Here is a 20,966-nt window from a genome sequence, read left to right as displayed (position 1 = left end):
TAGGTTTAGAGGGATATAAGTCAAATGCAGTCAATTGGGACTAGCTTCTATGTTCACCTTGGTCTGCATGAGCCAGTTAGGCCAAGAGGACTCTGTCCATGCTGTATTTATTTGTGACTCTTTAATTTCCTTCACCATGTATAAAATTACCAGATATCAGGCTTTAAAATGGGTAGACACCGCAAAGCACAGTAACTTCCATTTCCTCTGGCTACCCGTCCTACTGATTCAACATTGGTGAGACAGCAGGTCCAGCCACAGATGAGAATGCAAATTCAATCCTCCTTATCACCAAAGTCTTATCTTCGCAGCAGTAAGGATGAGAAAGGAACCCAAGGAGAACAAAAATAATTAAAACATTATGAAGTTACTGATCCGTCAGCCCCACCTCTGACTCTGAGCTTGAGAATGAGGTTTGCTGGGTGATAGAGACCTTAATATCTTGCTGTACGATGTGTGGTAAACTAGAAGGGATGGATATTTTTTACTTAGATATACCTTTTATTAATTTTCATTGTACATGAAAAAACATGCCGGGGAGAAAGCAAGTTTACTTATGATCCTACCACAGTGCATCATCCCGTTGAGGTACAGCCCGAAGTCTCCCTTCAATATACTAAAGCTTAGTGCGTCTATACTGTAAACATCTATTTAAAACGAGTTAGCACCTAGCGGATTTTGCTAATACTGCACAAATGTATTAAACATTCACTACCAACACTGTAGTTTCGAAATGCACTTGTACGTGTGTTTGGCAAATATTAAAAACGTTCTTCCAAAACGGATATATATTGATGGATGTTTACCGAAACATAATTTAGATTAATGACTATTTTTAGAATGCATAGCAAAACATCATTATCTCCAGCTCTGAAAGGAAGAATAAAAAGCTTTTGTTATGCAAAAGAGAAATAATAATTGTTAAAGAGATTCTGGCATTTAATTCAGCCGAACGTTATTTAATTATAGTTGCAAATGATCCATTACTGCTGCGTGGAAGTTACGATAGAGGGGTGTGTGTGTGTGTGTGTGTGTGTGTGTGTGTGTGTGTGTGTGTGTGTGTGTGTGTGTGTGTGTGTGTGTGTGTGTGTGTGTGTGTGTGTGTGTGTGTGTGTGTGTGTGTGTGTGTCATGTTGCTGCAGCTCCACAGCAAGTTGTGATTGCAGTTGACGTCAGTGGCAGGTCGTTTCCGGGGTGAGCTGTCAGAGAGTTGTCAGGAGTGGTGTGGAGGCGCCCGTCAGCACTGCAATCAGGATCAGCGGCAGGTAGAGAAAGAGAGAGAGAGAGAGAGAGGCAAGCCGGAGCTTTGTTTAACTGCGCCACGCTGTCCTCGCATAGGGGGTGGGAGGGGAGAAGGCGAGTAGAGCAGCAGACCTACACACAACACATAAAACGTGCTCAGTTCTCTCCCACCCTCCTCCGCCTTTGCACTTTTATATGAAGCTACAAAATCCAAACTCCGTCGGCTGGCAGGAACACTAAAAGTGGAGCAAGATGAAAGCTGCAAAGAAAGGTAGGTGAGGTGTGTGACCTTGGTGCAGGGAACTGTGTAACTGGCACGCTGTCAGAATGCTGGCGTTACGAACAATGGGAGGGCTGGAGGTTGTTGTTTGGGATTGTTTTTTTTACGCTGGTTGCTTTGGGATTATTTTTTTCTCTCTCTCTCTTTCTCAGCTCCCCCCCCCCCCCACCCCGGCCGAGAATTTGGTGGGAAATTTTCTTATGAGTTTCAGAGTTTTAAAAAAAAATTTGGTGAGAGGTGTTTGAAATGCATGAGGTCCCATTTGTGGGAGTGAGTGAGTGGCCTTGAATGCGGATTGCTGCTTCTCTCGAGATGCCTTGCTTGTAAAAACAAGAGTAAAGCATGGCATCGCTAGCAAAGCGTTGAATTCGGCGTGTTCGCCTCCTTTTGTTTTGCAAAGCACGCGTCCTAGGACCTAGTTCTGCCTGTTTTGTCACCGAAAACTCAAGGGGGAATCCGTGGAGTTAGTTTATTAACCAGGACCTAAGACTCCTTGACACGAGATTTTAAATGGTGTAACTTCGCTAACTTAACTGCTGGCCTCCCCGCAAAGCAACCTCAAAAAGAGTGGGTTTATTTTAACTTGCAGAACTTCCTCTGGGAGTGTTGATCTGACAGATGGGGTTAGTTTGAGCTGGGAATACCCGCGCAAGTTCCTGTTTCACTGCAACAAAAGCGACAGTGTTCAGCTGCGTGTCAATGGCGGCAAAGTTTCTTCCCAAGTTTTATTGTGTGCTTTCCATTTTTTTTTGCTTTTGACTTTTTTTGTTTTGTTGACAAGAGTTTGAAGGAGGATTGTGAGCGAGATGTTTGCATTCTTGCAGATGAATGGAGATTTTCCCTTTGAACGTGTTGATGCATTTTAAGTATAAACAGCGTGGAGTTTGAGTGAAGGACTTCGTTCCGCTTCACTGACTTTCAAATTTCACCCCCCACCCCCACCCCACCTCCTCCTACCACCTTTGGTTTTCAGTGATCTGCCCCGGAGGGTTTTGTGTTGTAGTTTCTGGTATGTAACTAGCGCCCAGTAACTAACGCTTCGTGTTGCTTGTTGCCTCTCCCTCCGTCCGCCTCCGAGCAGCCTTCACTGGTGGGCAGAGGAGACCCGGGAACTTGGCCATGTCAGATAGCGACACCGGGGAAGACGACGGCAGTTTGGCCTCGGACATGGCCAGCTCCAAGAAGAGGAAGCGCCACGTGATTTTTTCCAAGGAGTCGGTGAAGATTCTGCGGGACTGGCTTTACGAACACCGACTGAACGCTTACCCGTCGGAACAGGAGAAGCTGAGCTTATCCGGACAGGCGAACCTGACTGTACTGCAGGTAGGATATTGGCTACCTTCCTCGCCTCAGTGTCTGTCTGCCTTGCAGCTTGTGGTTCTGTGGCCGCCCTCGTTAAATGCTTGTTTGAGATGGTGAGGGAGTGAGTGGCCAGAGCGAAGGCCGGCCACCTGACCTCGCTTGTGCCGGAGACTCTGGGAGGGAGGCAAGATCCGAGTGGGGAAATTAACCCTGTAACTCTGCATCTCGGAGATTCCGAGGACAGCCCGCCAAGGCTGACGTGTAACATAAGGGAAACTCTTTTTCAAGAAATTAGCGAACTAAAGGTAAAAAAAAAGACTTGACATTAGTGAGAATGTGTGGCGCCTGCCAAGCGAGTTTGCACAAAGATGCACATCAGTTTATATCTCATGCCAGGGGAAACTTACGATTCGGGATTTATTCGCCGGGAAGCGACGTTGCTTCCATCACGCAGGATGAATGAGCAAATTAAAATAAAATGCAAGCGGATTTGGGTTTCCTGGCCCTCAAGAGCCAGATTGTCAGGGCTTAATGGCAGCAGGTTAGACACCCTGCTGCATGGCTCTTGTGTTCCAAAGGACATATTGGTTGGGGGAGGGGGCAGTTAAATATTTCTGTCGAGGCAGCTTGGAGAAGCACAAGCTGGCGCCTGCTTGATTGCCTTGAGGAATGGGGAAGTTTCCTTCGGTCATTGTGTTTTTTCCCGTCATGTGGAGTTTTACCAACAGGATGAGCGACACTGCCAGTTTGTTCTCACCTTTGTTTTTTTTTGTGCTATGCCTTTTCGCAACTTTGCATCTCTTAAACTTTGGTTTTTGTGCTGAATATCCCGATTACTAATAGTGTGCGTTAGGGGATGTACAGCTGATTACATGAAGCCGGCAGTGAAACCAGTCTGCTTCCACATCACTGTCTGTTGTTGCATGGCTGTAGTCAATGTGATTTCTTGTAATCGATCTAAGCTTTTTTTTTCCCCCAAGTCCTTTTAAATTTATGGAGAGCTGTGACTGAGGCTTAATGGATGTTTTATTGCAAACAAAAATAGTAAAACAGATCTTTAAACTGTATTGGAGGTTGGTTTATAACCAGTTGACTTTAAAGCTTAGGATAAAAATGGATCTCACGATGCCTCTGACATTGTGCAGCAGTCAAAATATTAACTCAGTTGACATGCCCACGTTGGTCTGAAAAAGTGTTACGAAAGCCATTTCCTGTCGGTGTTTATTGCGAACTCGTCTGTCTTGCAGGAGTTGGGAAGAAAAGCTCTTGTTAGTATTGTTTACTCTAAGCCTGGGTTGTCCGGAAAAGTAATAGAATTTCAAGATGCATATAAAAAGTGCTTTCAAACACTAGTTTGAAATGTAATATTTTGTTTTCTGGTGATTTTATTGGTAAATTCCTGAGCAAACCTTGAACGTGCATTATCCAAACATTTAATTAATTCGCAGTGTTAGGGGGATTTAAGAGTGGATTTGGCAAAAAAAAGATAGGGTTCCTTTGTGTTGAAGTTTGAAGAGTAGCAGGCATTCCGTTTGCCTCTTTAAAAAGTGTACTCCCGTGGAGGCAGTTAAAACTGCTTGCCTGCAAGTCCCATAGTTGGCCTGGTGTATGCAGATTCTAAGAGACACATCAAATACAAATCTAGAATCCTTCCATGCTATAGTTGAAATAGCGGTTTCCAAGAAAGTGAGTTGTGAACAGATGTTGGGTTAGGGTATCTAGTCTATCCTTGTAATTAATAAAGAGCTAAGTCTTTGCTTTCAAATTACATTCACCACATGTCCTTGTTACAAATGGACTCATCTCCAGCAAACCTAACTTTACATCAAAAAAATTAAATAGATACCTGCACACATTGTAAAATGTCAGGTACATATTTGATTTGAAGTAGTGACTTGCTGACTTTTATAGAGTTGCAAAGCAACAAATGCTTGACCTTTAAACCAACATATCTATTAGCCTCTTGTGATACTGGCACTCACACAGATGATGCTGTTGTAATTCGCAGTCTGGACTGTTAATCTCCTGCCTTACACTGAAATTACAACCAAATCTCAAAAAAAGTTTTACAGTTATTTGCTTCCTTGAGTAAGATAGATCATTAGATTTTGGGAGTGGGTTGGGGTGGGGTGTCAAAGGAAATGGTTTTAGTGCAGGAAAGTGACAGATTCAGCCAAGATCTTATTGAATGTTGGTGCAGACCCAGGGAATTGAATGGCTATGTTCCTGTGACTTAAACAGGCCAACATATATAGCGTATTAGGAGAAATTACTTCAGGCCTAAGCCACTTCAGACATCAGACTCAAGTTTAATATCACTGACAGTATGTCATGAAGTGTGTTGCTTTGCAATGCATAAAAACCTTGAAATTACAATAAGTAATTAATATATGAATTTGGTGCAAACAGAGGCAAAATAGTGAGGTAGTTATGTTTTGTAACTTCAAAACATTGAACTAATTTGAAGGAAGACACGAGTTGGAAATGCAGGCCTAACTTAAAGCAAGGCGCCCACCATATATCACATGGTAGCGTGATGACGCATGTAATTCACGTATTTATACACATAGCCCGTAATTACTTAAAGAATAAGAATGCTTAATCAACCAACATGTACACAAGCTTACTCAAGTATTAAATACACAAGGGTAGTGCTCATGGGTTGGTTGGTTCATTCTGTTCAGGAATCTGATGGTAGGGGGGTGGTGTTGGCGGGTGGAGAAGCTGTTCCTAAAACAAGCATTGTGAGTATATTGGGAAAGAGATAAAAAGCAAGAATAGCTGCCTTTTTTTGACCTTGATGCCTTAGCCTTCCCTCAGCAGGATGAGCTGGGGATTTTTAAGCAGCTGTCGAACTACAGAAACTTCCCTCACCCATTAGTCTGGAGAATGTGTCTACTTAGACCCCAGCCAATGGCTGAATACTGGCCTAAAATGGACACACAAGATTAAATACAGCTGCACCTTGACTAGCAGCCCTCAGGCATGGTCTGGACGAAACCAGAGCATGTCACAGGCCAGCTGGTGCTTTTTTTCCACAAAGTAGTAATTATTCAACATAAATTACCAGTGCCGCAGCCAGATTTCCGGCCCCTTAGCTCCAGTCACCCAGGTTCAGTCCTGACTTCTGGTGCTGCCGTTGTGGAGTTTGCAAGTTCTTACTGTGATTCACAACCCCCACCATCTGTTTTCTTTCCACATCCCAAAGTCGTGCAGTTTGCTGTGTTAATTGGCCAGTTTAAATTTCCCCTCGTGTAGGGAAGTCGTAGAATCTGGGAAGGAGTCAATAGGGAAAATAGATTACAGGTCCCCCCCCACCAATCCGAAGGTTCCTGTGAAACCATTTGTAAGCTGAAATGTCGTAAAGCGAAGAAGCAATTACCATTAATTTAAATGGGAAAATTTTTTGAGCGTTCCCAGACCCAAAAAATAACCTACCAAATCAAACCAAATAACACATAAAACCTAAAATAACATTAACATATAGTAAAAGCAGGAATAATATGATAAATATACAGCCTATATAAAGTAGAAATATTGTATGTACGGTGTAGTTTCACTTATCAAAATCGGGAAGACAGCGAGCCAAAATAGATTTGGAGAAAAAAAATCAGTATGTACACACATGTGCAAACAACTGCACGCACAAGGCTTGCGGTCATGGCAGTCTTTCGCGGGGCAAAGCGGGTGTCTTTTTTGTAAAAGCGATCATCCTCTTTGGTTAGCAAAAACAGGTATTAATGTAGGTCTTTCGTACTGTGAGTTGTCATAAAGCGAACGTTCGAAAAACGGGGGCCACCTGAATGTTGTGTGAACTGCTGTGGACTCGATGGTGTGAAATGCCTCCCCTTCCCCTCGGTGTAATAAAGAAATACTGAAACGTTGTTTAGGGATGTTGTTAGTTGCATCTAATTGAGCAGCAACAAATTTGTTGAGTCAAACTGATGTGGGCTTTAGTTATAGTTCAGTATGTTTTCTGTACAGTACTTACTGAGTGCTGCACTGTAGAATGTCTTCTGGCATAAGAGAATAAGTTCCATTAGTATGGCATCTATTTTATACAAAAGCATCTCAATGTGCTTCATAAGAGTCTTATCAAATAACTAGCACTAAGGGGACTCTTAAGGGTGGTTGGGATGTTGGCAGTGAAAGAGGGAGGTGCGGGTGGGGATAAATTTGTAAACGAGTAAGAATTTTAAAATTGCTTGTAGGAATTTGAGGACATTCCTACAATGTACAGTCAGTGTATTAACCACAGAATGTGTGAATGCAAGTATGAGTAGGCCATTCAGCGCCTTGAACCTGTCCTACTGTTCATTAGGATTGTGGCTGACATTGTACCTCAGTGTAATTTTTCAGGTTCGAGGACAAATTTTCATCACGTGCTTTTAAATTTGCTGCTGAGAAGCAATCAGACGAGGTACAATAGAGGACAAAGAGTTGATCCTCGGTGGGCTTCAGAGGTAATGCTGTAGATACGTGCCTATCTGGATGTGACTAAGTAGGTAGAATGGAGTCAGGCAATGGCAGTAATGTTGTTCTGCGCATCGATGGACTGGCATTGTTGTAGGATGAAGTATATCAGGGAGGATGATGAGATTGAATTTGCCACATTCGTGACAGATACCATTTTGTTGAGCATCTGTCCCCATCTATCAGCTCAGGTGGGTGGAAGTGAACCCGGGGATCTTCTCATAAAGCTACGGGGTAGCTCCTCAAGTACTGAAGGATTATATTCTCAGACAACTGTGGAGGAAGCAGATGTGCCCTTCTGTTATTTTATTGCCCTTTATAGGTTTGTAATGCTCACTTCCAAAGGGTGTAGTGAAAGGCGCTATATAAATGCACAGCTATGGTTTCCAGTCATAGCTTTGTTTACCCACTCCTCACACTTCAGCTACAGTTTTACAGCTGCCCGAATTTAAACTGGAAGTGTTCCTATTTAGGAAAAAGATCTCAGTGTAAGTTTTGGATTTTATTTTCTAAAACATACTTCCTGTCCATTGTTCTTATGTTATTGAGTTACCTTATCTCTTTGTGTTGATGATCCCCTTCACCCTCCCCCACAATGGTGATAATTTACAACTTGGTGTGTACTTGTAATGATTTGGCTTTCTTTTGTTTCTTTCCCCTTGTTGTACTCTCCCCAAACAGTAATGCCTGCTGGAGAATTCACATGGACTGTTTAAAATGCAACAAAATCAGAGCCATGCAAATTGTGGCAAGTGATCATTAAAAAAAGACCATTTAAGAGGGTGGGGGTGGTGTACATTTATTAGTTCCCAGAGGAAGTGCTAATATGTGGCCTGTGTCACATAGTTTCCCAGTGCATGGTCGTATTTGGATTAACAGTGCAGTCTCTCGGAATATCTTACATTTGAATTCTGACCACCGAACCTGATAGTAATATATTGGTTTCTGGAGTTTATGCTTTGCGATGTTTCATCAATTTTCTCAAACAGTTCATAAATCAAAATTCACAATTTAAATGATTTTCCATAGATGTTGCCTGGCCTGCGAGTTCCTCCAGCATTTTGTTTGTTGCTTAAATGACTGATGTTTTATTTACTAACTGGATGAAGAAGTGGAGTTTTAATGTGGGGAAAATGCCAGTGGATGTGATTAACCTCTGCTGTTTGTAGTTTTCTCAGTAAGATGCAGAAAAATAACTTGTAGGGGTTGTATGAAGCATTAAAACATTAACTACCTTTCAGCTTGTGTTGTTGTGTTTCTAGTGACCGGTTCTGGATTGTGGCTGTGTTGAATTATGGGGTGGTGATGGAATTGGTCAGAATGGTGGCTTTGGTCCATCAGTGTGTTCACAAAGTCTTGTGTTTAAGTGTGAAAATAATTATTTAACAAAGGTACTTATTGTCTGTAAGCACCTGTGGAATCATAGCATCACAGCAGAGCAGTGTCCCAAGTAGACAGTCTAGTCTGCACAGACCATCGAGCACTCATAGACAGTCTAGTCTGCACAGACCATCGAGCACTCATTTTCACTAATCTGACACTGAGCCTGTTTCTCTCCACATTCCCATCAACTCCACCCACATTCTTCCACTCACCCACGACTAGGGACAATTTACAGTGGCCAATTAATCTGCTAACAGACGAGTCTTTGGTCTGCAGGAGGAAATCCATGTGGTCACAGGGAGAACTTTGTAGGCTCCGCACACAAGAGCCCAGTTGTCGGGATTGAACCTAGGTTGTCGTGAGGCTCTAGCAGGTGCACCACTTTGCCACCCGAAACAGAAAACGTGTACTAGTGGGGTCACTCACCTGCAGGTGGATGAATTAATACAATGTGCCAGTCAGTTTAATAAAAAACAACTATAACCAGAATGCAACTTTGAGGGGTGTTTTGTAGGTGGAAATTTGGGTGGCCAGTCTCCTGTTAGAACACTCTTCACTTAAAAGAGTAGTTTTGGAAGGAGGGAATTGCAGCCCTAGAACCTCCTTTCAAAGAATCTTCATAATAAAAAGAAATAGGATTGCGGGATGTGTGGGAAGCCTGTGCTGTTGTCCAGATGAGTGATTTCTTTTGACGTGTATTGCTATGTGCGCGCACACACACACACACAAACACTCTGCAACCTGCTACACATCTGTGTCCCTGTGATAGATTATTTCAGACAAAGAGTAGGCTGCTGGGAAGTAAAATGTCAAATGTGAATCTGCATCCTGTTTATCTAGCAGTTTCCAAAATTTCATTCTAGCATAATCCCTGCATTGGAGAACCCATTTCTTTTGGAATGCAATTGAATTTGATCACTAGGAAGGTTATGTCAATTGTGTGCTTAATATCTGCCTCTGAAAGACATGGTAAGTGAGCTGCTCAGGCTATCCAATCCAGCAGACAAATTGCGATTGTCGGATGATAGTTTGGGATTTTATGTAGATCGAAGTCACTCACAAATCCCCAATGGAAGCTGGCACTTTCGTCTTTTAACTGAAGTGGTGTTTATGTAGTTTTGTGCTCCTTTCATTCAGTTTATACTTGGTTATTCATAGACAGGGCAATAGTTGTGTATAAAATAGATTTTAATTGTAATCGTCTGTGCAGTTTTAGCAAGGTTGGGCTACAACCTTGTTTTAGAAAGATAGAAATACACAGCACAATACAAGCCCTTCAGCCCGCAAAGCTGTGCCAAACATGTCCTTCCCTAAGAACTACCTAGGCTTTACCCATAGCCCTCTATTTTTCTAAGCTCCATGTATCCATCCAGGAGTCTCTTAAAAGACCCTATTGTTTCTGCCTCCACCACCGCCGCCGGCAGCCCATTCCACACACTCACCACTCTCTGTGTAAAAAAAAAACTTACCCCTGACATCTCCTCTGTACCTACTCCCCAGCTCCTTAAAACTAAGGCCTCTTGTGGTAGCCATTTCAGCCCTGACTCTCTGCATGGTCAATGCCTTTCATTATCTTGTACATCTAAGTCAAAGAATTACTTGGGTGGAAATCTTGAAGTTTTATTAGATGCATATAGCGTGATTCAGAAGCACTTTATTTAGATCTTACACATTTCTCGTCGGAAATATTCCCTGGAATGATAACACTAGGTACACCGATCCTTTTAGAGTTAGGACAGGGTCCTCTGGGAACGTGGTAATCATTGTAGTGAAATTTGACATGCGTATGAAATATCTTGATCTGGATTATCGTGATATTCTAGACAAATAGTTTTAGCGATTTCTACCCTCAACAACAAACTTCCATAAGACAGTGGAGCAGGATTGGGCTATTCTGCCCTTCTGCTCTGCCGTTCCATCGTGACTGATTTATTAACTCCATTATCCTGCCTTCTCATAACCTTGCTGATCAAGAACATATCAACCTCCTCTTTAAATATAACCAATGACTTGACCTCCACCACCATCTGTGGGACTGGATTTCACAGATTTACCACCGTCTGGCTAAAGAAATTCCTCCTCATCTCTGTTCTAAAGGGACGCAGTTTGTATTCTGAGGCCCTGCCTTCTGGTCCTAGATTTCCCCATTGTAGGAAACATCCTCTCCACATCCACTCTATCTAGGTATTTTAATATTCAATAGGTTTCACTGGGATCTCCCCCTGCCCCCATCCCCATTCTTCTAAATTCCAACAAGCAGAGTCACAGAGCATCAGACGTTTCTCATACCTTAAACCTTTCATTACTGGGAACCTCTCGTAAATCTCTGGACTCTCAAATGCCAGAACATTGTTTCTTAGATTAGGGGTCCAAAATTGCTCACAATACTCCAAGGGAATATTACTTTTATTGGTTATTGGTGTTGTTTATTGTGTTTTTGTTTGGAAGTAGATTTAAGCTTTAGACTCCAGTTCTTGTTCTAGAATCTAGAGGCGTAGATAATGAGGCTTAGAAGTGATTGGAAAACAAGATGGATCATTTCAAAATTGGCTTGTTGCTTCCTTAGTCACCTCAGAACTATTAAAGAGGAATGTGCGCCATTGGCCTTCAATCTAAATATGGCCTAAAAAGACAGACTAGAATCCAGATCCTGGCCTATTGTTAGGTGACACGATCTTAACACTTTATTTAGTAATTTCCATTTTATAATTCCTTGCTAGTGCTGCTGTGAAGGTTAGATAAATCAATTGAACCACATAATGATCTGAATCTTTGCTTCAAAATTTAAGCTAAAAAAATCTATAGTCCCTAATCATTACCCCCCCCCCCACCCCACTAACCCCTTCACACATCCTCATATTTGGTATCACCTTTTCTACTTTATAATTATTACTTTGATATTGCATTTTCTATGTAATTACCCATGTAGTAGCTGGAAACAGAGCCTATGGAAACTTTGCCAGGAAAATTTAAATGTCTGCAAGGCAAATATTAGCTTCCATCTCCCTTCCACCTGCACTGACTGAACTTCTGAGAGTTCCCACCATCTTTTCTGACTTTGGTTTTTCTAAGAACCAACCATTTAACGTGAGATGACTGCAGCAAAGGCTGAAAATGAGTTTAGGCAGCGTCTGCCACCCTCATGTGTAGCACCTTTATAGCCAGGGTCCATGTAAGCTGGGAGAGCAGTTAATCAACTGTAGGCAACTGACAGAGCTGTGGTAAAAATGACAGCCTTTGAAACTTATGCGCTTATTCCCCCTAATAGCTTGTTTCTCATTTAGTAGCGCGACCAAATCTTGTTTCAAAGCAGCTAGATTTTTGGTTACTTGACAGTAATGATTAACTGCGTTGGTGAAATCGTTCGGATTTATTTGCTGCTAGACCTGCAGCTCAGAGCCAGTGTTTAAATCTGCTGGGGTTGAATGCCACATTAATGCCAGTGGCAAAATCAAAGTCAACTTGTCAGAAGCCAGTAGCCGTGTAGACCTGTTTCTGTGAGCAGTCTCCCAAGCCTAATGAAGCAGGCATTCATCTCTTTGGTGTTGCTGCCAGCAGCAACAGCCTTGTATTGACGCCCTACGATTACAACTACCTTACAACTGTTTTCTCACAGAAACTTCTGTTTAAAAGCTGCTTATTAATGAAAGCCAAGTTTTCTGAGAAAATATAATAAAACCGTCCACTTGGAAATGAGACAGCTAGAGAGAGTCTGGCAGGAACTTAGTTTTCAGGTTATAGGAGAAAATCTGCTGCAGAAGTTGGAAACAAAAATAGAAACTGCTGCAAGCTCTCAGCAGAAAAAAAAATGTTGACGTTTCATGCACAGTCCTTCATCAGAACAAGGGCAAATTAGGTTATGTACTACGCGAACGGATCTCAAATTCATCCAATGATCCACTCCTAAAGGGTGGCCAATAGTTGCAGTTTAGTGAAACTACCTAATTAATCCCAATGCCCTTTCTCACAGCTGCATTTTTTCCCTCAGGTATTTCTCTTATTCCCTTTTGAATCTTTTGAATGTTTAAATGTTAAGCAAGAACATTTTTCCCTTCTTGACCAGCTTAGTATGGCAACAAGGCTTGTTTTATGTTTACAAATACAAAAATTCCAAATACTAAGTTGACAAATGTTGCAAATATATGCACAATGTTCATTCACTGTCATCAGTTTGTCAAATATTTTAACTCTATAAATGCTAGTTAATTAGACCATAAGATGCATTCGGCCCATTGAGTCTGTTCTGTCATTTCATTATGGCTGATCCATTTCCCTCTCAACCCAAATCTCCTGCCTTGTCCCCATACCCCTTTATGCCCTGACTAATCAAGAATCACTCAACATCTGCCTTAAGTATATCCAATGACTTGGCCTCCACAGCTGCCTGTGGCAACAAATTCCACTCTCTGGATGGTGAATTGGGACACTTTGGGCCAGTACATTTTGGCCCAATTTAAGCGGCTACCCTAATTAACCATAGTTTCATGGCAATCGTATAAAAAAGACAAACTACTGTTTATCTGAGTAACAAATTCTGTATTTAAATAGAATATAGAACAAGTTAAACACTATCAATGCCACCACAATACTATAAAACTGTATTAGTTCCTAATAGTTATTGACATAGGAATTCATCCAGTGTACACTGCCACGTTCTGTTGATTGTAAGTGAACAAAATGAGCACTAGTGTAGATTATGGACTGCATTCATACATACAGTGCTTTCGATGACTGCATCTTTCAAATCGTCGTTTTCATTGTAACATTCAAGATGATTGCCGATACCTTCAAATCGTCTAACTTGTTGAAGTAGTGAAATCATTTAATTTTCATTCCCAGCTGTTTCTGGCATCTTAAAGCCTGAATGTTTGAAACTGCAGTGTGCAAAACAGTTCTGAATTGCCTTACTGCTTATTTCTTGCCCACTATCAGTGACAAAAAATTGCTGCTTTTTGAACACAATCATAGGCAACTGACACTCTTTAAAAAAAGTTCACTCTAAGCACGGTGTACAGTCCTACGGCAGCTCAAGTGCTCATGTCTGACATTAGTTATACACTATTCGTTAGTAGTCTCCTGTCCCACTTTATGAGACATATTGCCCCAAACAGAACAAATGGAATCTTTGCTATTTTCTTGATTAGTTTTTGTTCTTTTAAGAGTTGTCCCAAATAAATGGTTGCCCTGATTAACTGTTGGTCCATTAACCAGAATCCACTGTATATTTCTTGTTGTAATTTAGTCTATTTTTCTTTACTGTAATGTTGCCACAAAGCAACAAATTTCAGAACATATGTTAGTGATAATAAACCTGATTTTGTTTCTGAAACTAATTGAAAGTGCTTCTTGAGCATTTTTTCCAGAAATGCTCCATATTTACCTTATTAGTATTCTCTTTCTTAGTAAAGTCAAACCAAAGGGTTAAATTATTTTCAAATAAATATTAATACCTGCACTTAGAACGTGTATGAAACCTGCAGTCAGTCTTAACTTTAAAAACCCGGAATCTGACCTCTTCATATCAAACATTATGGTTAAGGTAAGAATAATAGGTTTAATAGGTTAGGAAATACTTTTCTACGTTGGGTTTCAAGTCTGGTGCAGATTAATGGGATGAAATTTGCCCTGTCAATTGGTTGCAGAACCTGTGAGGAGTGAGTTAGGGAAATCATAATTTGTTTGCTAATGGGCTATTGCTCAAAGGATAAAACTGTCTCCAATTTGGTATCAAAAACAAATTCACAGTTGGAATGGTTGGAGCATTACAGGCAAGGGAAGAGAAAAATTAAACACAAATTCTTCCTACACTTACCATTGATTGAGCTTCCCTGAATCAGAACCTGAATTTCCTCCTTAAACTTAATTTAAATTTACAAATTTTCAGACACTCCTTACCTTTTTCATCCACCCTAATTTCAACATTCCTGTCTTTTCCTTTTGGCTGCCTGAAGGACTTTGAGGTAGAAAGGTGGGTTCATTGGTTGGTATGGATGTGTTAGGCCTGAGGACCTATTTCACTGTTCTGTAACTTGGTGAAATACAGCATTTTATTGCATTAAACACCTCGTTCAGATTATTAGAACACATTTCATTGAATTTTGTGTGGCAAGAGGAAGATATTTGTCTATTCAATACTTGTACCTGGCCTGAGAATCCTTGATGCATTCAAAGTGGAAGGTAACAAATCCTCTGATGCAATGGTCTATCAATAAGCTTTCTTCTCTACAAAGAACACTTTAAGTACAGAACATCAGGGCTGTGCGGAGGAGGGGAAAAGAGGTGACTTCATTTCCATTGAAACCTTGGATTTTTTTTTGTTCTCTTTTATTGGTGAGTCTGCCCCAGAGTATAAACACTGCTTTTTCAACAGAGGAAGTACTGTCTTCAAAAGCCAAGGCCTACCAAACACAGATGTGGTGTTAAGTTTCCCTCTAATTCCATCTCCGTGGTAATGAATATCTGTTAATTATGTCTCTTCTGGAGATGAAAGGGAACACCCTCCAATTCCTTGTTGGGAATGTGTGAAAAAAATCATCTTTCAAATAGCATTGTGTTCTGCGGCTAAAATTCAAAGGTGCATTATTTTTCATGATGGTAGATTTTATTTCTAATGTGGTTAAGATTGCAAGTGAAAGGGAGATTAAAGTTTCTTCAGCCATTTTGTATTGATTTGGTGTATTTAAATCAAATGTTGTGTTGACCTTGTTTTGTGTAGACAGGGAATGATATATAACCTGGAGAGTGTAACTGGATGTTGCAAAATTTTTTTTTGAATTTCATCAAAGTGGTATGTTGGAATTTCCCTTCCAAATTCCTGATTGGCAGCCAAGACAAGCATCTAGTTTTGGCCAGTTAACAAAAATCACTTAAGTTGCTTTTACGTTTTAGTTTGAGTTCCAAGATCTGGTTTCTGCTGCTTCTGCTGTTAAATTCGTTTTCTGGGGTCCTGGAGAGTTGTGTCTGCTGTGGAAAACAGGTTGAGCAGTAAACACGAGGAAACGACCCTTAGAATCTAAATGAAAGGAACAACATAAATGGATCCCCAGAAGTCGAAATTCCCCTCCCCCTCCAATCTGATTTCTGGTGTCTGTATCTTCTTTCCTATGATGTAAAATCTACTTTCATGGTTTCAGTCAGGCGTTAACAACACATAGCAATGAAGTTATAAGTTGTAAGAAACTGCTGAATATTTAAACAAAAAAAATCCCAAAGATTAACAAGACTGGTCATATTTGGGCGGGGGGGACCAGGATCAGAAGATTTCCTTGGTCGGTTATTTTGAAATATTTAATGCGTGTGGGGCCATGCCCTTTAACTGCACATTCTGTAACCCTGAGCTGTGAGTTGTTTAGACTTCAGTCTTACAGTCAGTTTTTGTTAAAAAAAAACCTCATCTTCCCGTTGCTAATTGTGCTAGAGATTCCTTACATCTGCCTCCTCCAGTCTGTGCCACCCTTCCCCCAGCACTCAGTGTGCTTTGTGTAACACATCTACGTTGCTCGGTCCACATTTGAAGGGCCATAATGGCAATTCCTTCAGCGCCGGTTTCAAGTTACACAACCTGATCAGTGTTTAGCAGGCACCCATGCTGTCACGTGCCCCGGCATCGGCAAACTCTTTCCACATCGCTGCCTATTCACAAGGGCTTTGTCTGGGTTACAGCAAACAGCAAGGTCCAGGCAGCGCGGATGGATGGTCGTTCTCACCCCGTGGAACTGAAGGTGAAGTTTCAGAAGAAGAAGAAGCAGCAGCAGCAGCAGCAGCAGCAGAAAATTCTTCCAAAATGCCTGCCTCCTTAAATCAAACCTTACCGCGCCTTGATAAATGGAGATTCCTGATCTCTGTGTTGTCCTACACGGAAATGTGCTGACACACACACACACACAGATGGTCTAATTCAGTTTCATCAGCAAATTACGAAGGAGCTTCTCCCCTCTCAACAACACACACACACACAAAACGCTGCAGGAACTCAAGCAGGCCAGGCAGCATCTATGGAATGGAATGAGTACAAGTCGACGTTTTGGGCCGGGACCCTTCCTCTTCCCGCTCCCCCTCCCATATTGAATTAGCAGGCAAAACAAACTAGAACGGCGGGGGGGGGGGGGTACAGGAAATCAGACTGACCCCCCACCATCCAGGCCAGGCTCAGGTCTTGCTGCTGCCATCAGGAAGGAAGCAGAGGATCCTTAGCTCCCACACTACCAGGTTCAGGAACAGTTGCTACACTACAGCCATCGGCGTGGATAACTTCACTCAACACTGAACTGGTTCCACAACCTATGCAGTCGCTTCCAAGGACTCTACAACACATGTCCTTAGTATTATTTATTTAATTGTTTTATTACATTTTTTTGTGTTTGCACATTGTTATTCTTGTTTGGTTGTAGTTTTTCATTAATTCTACTGCATTGTTTTACTGTGAACGTTCACCAAGAACATGAATACCAGGATAGGTACTTCGATAGTAAATTTACTTTGAACTTTAAAGAGGACAGGAGACACAAGCGACAGCCAAAGCTAGAATCTCAGAGCAATGGGGATAGTCGTTTTTCTGTTCAGAAGGAAGGCTTGCAGTGCCAGCGAACCTGGTTCAATTCTGACACAGACCGTAAGGAGCTTGTACATTCTCCCCTTGACTGCGTGCGTTTCCTCCCACATTCCAAACGTACAAGTGATGAGGCCAATTGGTCACGTGGGTACAGTTAGGTGGCTCGGGCTCATTGGGTTGGTAGAGCTTGTTAGTGCTGAATCCAAATAAGCTTAAAATAAATAAACACAGTTCTTGTGATAGTTTGAACTTTATCCAGCCTTTCTGACCATAGCAAGCATTTAGAGACCCATGATGGGTTGGTTCGGTTTCCATTGTTAAAACTGCAAGGCAGTGAGTATTATCAATTTTTAGTCAAAGACACTGGAGTAGAAAAGTGAAGTTTTGTGACTGGATATCTTATACAAAACCTTATTGTTGTTAGGTCACAGAATCTGCCATTTCCAAATGCACTGAGGCTTGCAGCATTGATGAATCTGATATTGACATTATTTACAGTATTTTTTTACATGCAGCTACAGAGTGTGCTAAATAACTATTTGTCCTTGCTTTCAAACTTAAGGTTTCCAACTGGTTCATCAATGCAAGGAGGCGGCTTTTGCCAGATATGCTGCGAAAGGACGGAAAAGACCCCCATCAGTTCACCATTTCTCGAAAGAGCAAGTCCTCTGAACTGACCCCATCACGAAGAACAGGTGGGCCAAGCCTACTGGAGACTTCCAGTTCAGCTACAGCCTCCACTCCCTCACCCGCATCCGTTCGGCCGTCGGTCATCTGTCATGCGACGACATCCGTGGCCAAGGACGTGCCTTTACTCTTCTGCCCAGACTCTGGAAATGACAGTAAGAAAACCTCAAAACTAACTGACCAGAAGTTAGTTCAACCTCTGTTCAACACTGATAACCCCACTGCCTTGGTGATGTGCACAGGTTCGGCTAGTCCTAACAACGGACTGTTCAACACACCTCCACCCACTCCACCAGAGCTCCACCAGGACTTCAGTGGGTTTCAGTTGCTGGTGGATGTTGCACTCCAGCAAGCTGCTGAACTGGAATCTCAGAAACAGAACATCAAGGTTTCATCTTAAATACACAAGACAGACAACTTTGCTAAAAGGGAGTAGAATTGTAGATATTTCAGAAATCTTGTCAGTTGGTTTTAGTCTGTGGATGGGCATTGATGGTTGATGCTGAACACAGTTGTAACATCCATTTTGGACAAACAACTATTCTCCTGTTTGGAGAAGAGAGTGCTTAAAATCTGCCCACTGGAGCTAAATTTCTCATGGGTGAACAGTTGATTGTAGACCCCTGAATGGAAGGGTTGCAATAATTATATCTATTAGTATTCTCAGAGCCTCCATTGTAGCTTTGCACTGCAGCCTGTAGATTCTGGGATTTCATCATAGTAAGCATTATTAGCTTTCTGTATTTTTGACTGCAGACATAAATGAGCTGTACTTGTGCTTCAAAGAACTGCAGGTTACCCAAATCTTAGAAGTTTTACGTTAACTAACCAGTGTGATCACTGTTCACGTTTGAAGATTTGGGCCTAAGGTAGGGTTTTTCTCTCCCTCTGCGTGGATGCAGATAGAGTGAGTATAGAACAAAAGGAGCAACATTGAGACGACCCACCAACAAGTGGATTGCCAGGACTGGAAATTCTGTGGCACGTTCGTAAGTCCTCAATACGTGCACAAAGTGTCTGTATCATAAAGACACTAGTAGAATATTTTTTCATTTGTATATAATGGATCTTTACTACTGAGCTGAAAAAATGGTAACTTTAAATGGTGTTTCTGTTAGAGGAAAATTATAAGATTAAAATGGAACTTCCTTTAACTTACTACTTAATAGATTATGATATAGCAATGTGACGTTAGTTCAGAGATATTCATTTGTAACTTTTGAATACAGAACTATTAAGGTAAACATTTCTGTTTGTTAGTTCTTTGTGAATGTAGCCATCGTTTGATTTTTTAATTTTTTTTAATGTAGTACATTATTAAAGGTGATGTGAGACTTTTTATAACAATAGTCATAAAGTCATCTATATGGTAGTCTGGGATTCAAATAAATTAACTTTACAGATTCTAAAATGTCACACACCACAGTTATGAAAGAAGTTGTATTGTGCGGAAGTCTTGTTTTAAAAATAAATATAGGGAACCAGTGATTTTTAAGATCCAAGTCACTCAAATTGACCCTTGCAGACCAAAATACTACAAGTCTCCAGTGTGTGGCAGTGGTTCATTACAAATTTGGAACTGTTTTTCAGACAAACCCTTACTGCAAACTGCATGGAGAAAGCCTTTTGTTGGCAGACCATTTACTTTTGATGTGGGAGCTGCAGACCTTTGCATTGTACACCAGCTCTTTACTGTAAATTGCATACAGGCCTCAACTGTGTGCATGTGGTTCTACAAAATAGCTTTACATAAATGCTATTCATGTCAGAGGCTTTAAAGATTTGGTTCAGTGTTAATGCAAAAAGGGCTTTGCAGATCATGTATATAACTGAGAAAATGCAAATGTGCCTTATGATGGTGGTGTATGTTTTTTCTTGTTATTTGAAGGGACCACCCAACTTGTCCAGTCTTCAATTTCAATCTGTGCAATATTTAAAGGAGTCCTTTCACTCCATTCTTTGTCTTACAGGAACATTGATCATATCTGTGAATTTTTTAATACCACTCTAATAAAAATTTGACATTTGATAATTGTGTTTTGTAATTATTGGTGACAAAATTCAGGCTTGGGCATGTGCTTCAATTTCCTGGACGAAGAACCACACAGAGACACCAACATACAGAATGGGAGTGCCTGGTGCTTTGACACATATACACGTGCACGTTTATTTCTAATATGGAGTTTGCTGTGTTTCTAAATTTATGTTGAAAGCAACATAATCAGGAAACAGCATGTTTAAAATTGGTCCCTCCTGGCTTCAATCAGAAGGCTGTACTGCTTCCCCCTAAGATGCATCCATCGGGACCTGATAATACCAGCAAAGGTAAAAGTATAAAAGCAGCAGTTATCTCTCCCGAGTTTACAGCAAATGTAGAAACATGTTGTTTTCCGATATACATGGCATGTTCTTCAGTGAGGGCAAATTTGAAGGACTGATCAGATTCTTTTTCTAAAAGTTCTGGTTACATCCAATTTAAGCAAATTTAGTAATAACAGTTATGTGCCCAGCCTTTCCACTTCATGGAAATCTTGGAGCGAACCAAAAGTATACACAGAATAGCAATGGAAAATGCACAGCTCCACCATTGTTGACTGAAATTTAGAGGATGCATTATTAGAGTAATACAATTATATATTAAGTCAGAATAGTCTTGTAAAGATACTAATCAAAAACAGCATGTTAACAATTAACTGAGCTGCATTCTTTTGGAAACATTAATTCAACAAATATTTGGGAATGCTGAAAGAATTTGTCAGCAATATTTAACTACAGTACTGCAGATGTTAAGATTGCTTGCTACATATTTTGGAGAAACCTTTCCTACTTGTCCTTTCAATGCACCAACATTAGCAAACCGACTGCAATTCACTTTGGACCCTAAAGTTAGTGTTTCACTGATGGAAACAGACCTCCGGTAATACAAGCAAACCTATAATAAAGCCCTGTTCCCTGTTGACTTAACATTTTGCATCATTGACGAGAAAAATGAAACAATTCTCCGAAATATCAGTATTTTTGGGAAAAAAAGTAACATCTATTAGAATC

At 41.1% G+C, this 20,966-nt stretch overlaps 1 protein-coding gene across 2 annotated transcripts; it reads left to right on the top strand.

Annotated features, from left to right (window-relative positions):
• Positions 1 to 1,173: 1,173 nt before the first annotated feature.
• LOC140736118 (homeobox protein TGIF2-like) lies at positions 1,174 to 19,950 on the top strand. 2 transcript variants are annotated; one of them, XM_073061910.1, is made up of 3 exons: positions 1,174 to 1,513; positions 2,604 to 2,845; positions 17,794 to 19,950. In XM_073061910.1, exons 1-3 carry the CDS (start codon positions 1,495 to 1,497, stop codon positions 18,316 to 18,318), a joined length of 786 nt encoding a protein of 261 aa, XP_072918011.1. In that variant the 5' UTR covers positions 1,174 to 1,494; the 3' UTR covers positions 18,319 to 19,950. The 2 variants fall into 2 exon arrangements, with proteins under 2 accessions (XP_072918011.1, XP_072918013.1); XM_073061912.1 differs by lacking the exon at positions 1,174 to 1,513 and adding an exon at positions 1,881 to 2,089.
• The last annotated feature ends 1,016 nt before the right edge of the window (positions 19,951 to 20,966 follow it).

The sequence above is a fragment of the Hemitrygon akajei genome, chromosome 11, assembly GCF_048418815.1.
Source record: "Hemitrygon akajei chromosome 11, sHemAka1.3, whole genome shotgun sequence".
In the NCBI taxonomy this organism is placed as follows: domain Eukaryota; kingdom Metazoa; phylum Chordata; class Chondrichthyes; order Myliobatiformes; family Dasyatidae; genus Hemitrygon; species Hemitrygon akajei.
The sequence above is the reverse complement of the archived record's forward strand: the minus strand, read 5'-3'. Positions and strand labels throughout refer to the sequence as shown.

What these genes read in the sequence shown, in the direction of transcription:
- LOC140736118 (XM_073061910.1), top strand. An exon ending in CGAACCTGACTGTACTGCAG is followed by an intron (nt 2,846 to 17,793) that starts GTAGGATATTGG and finishes TTCAAACTTAAG; the next exon opens with GTTTCCAACTGGTTCATCAA.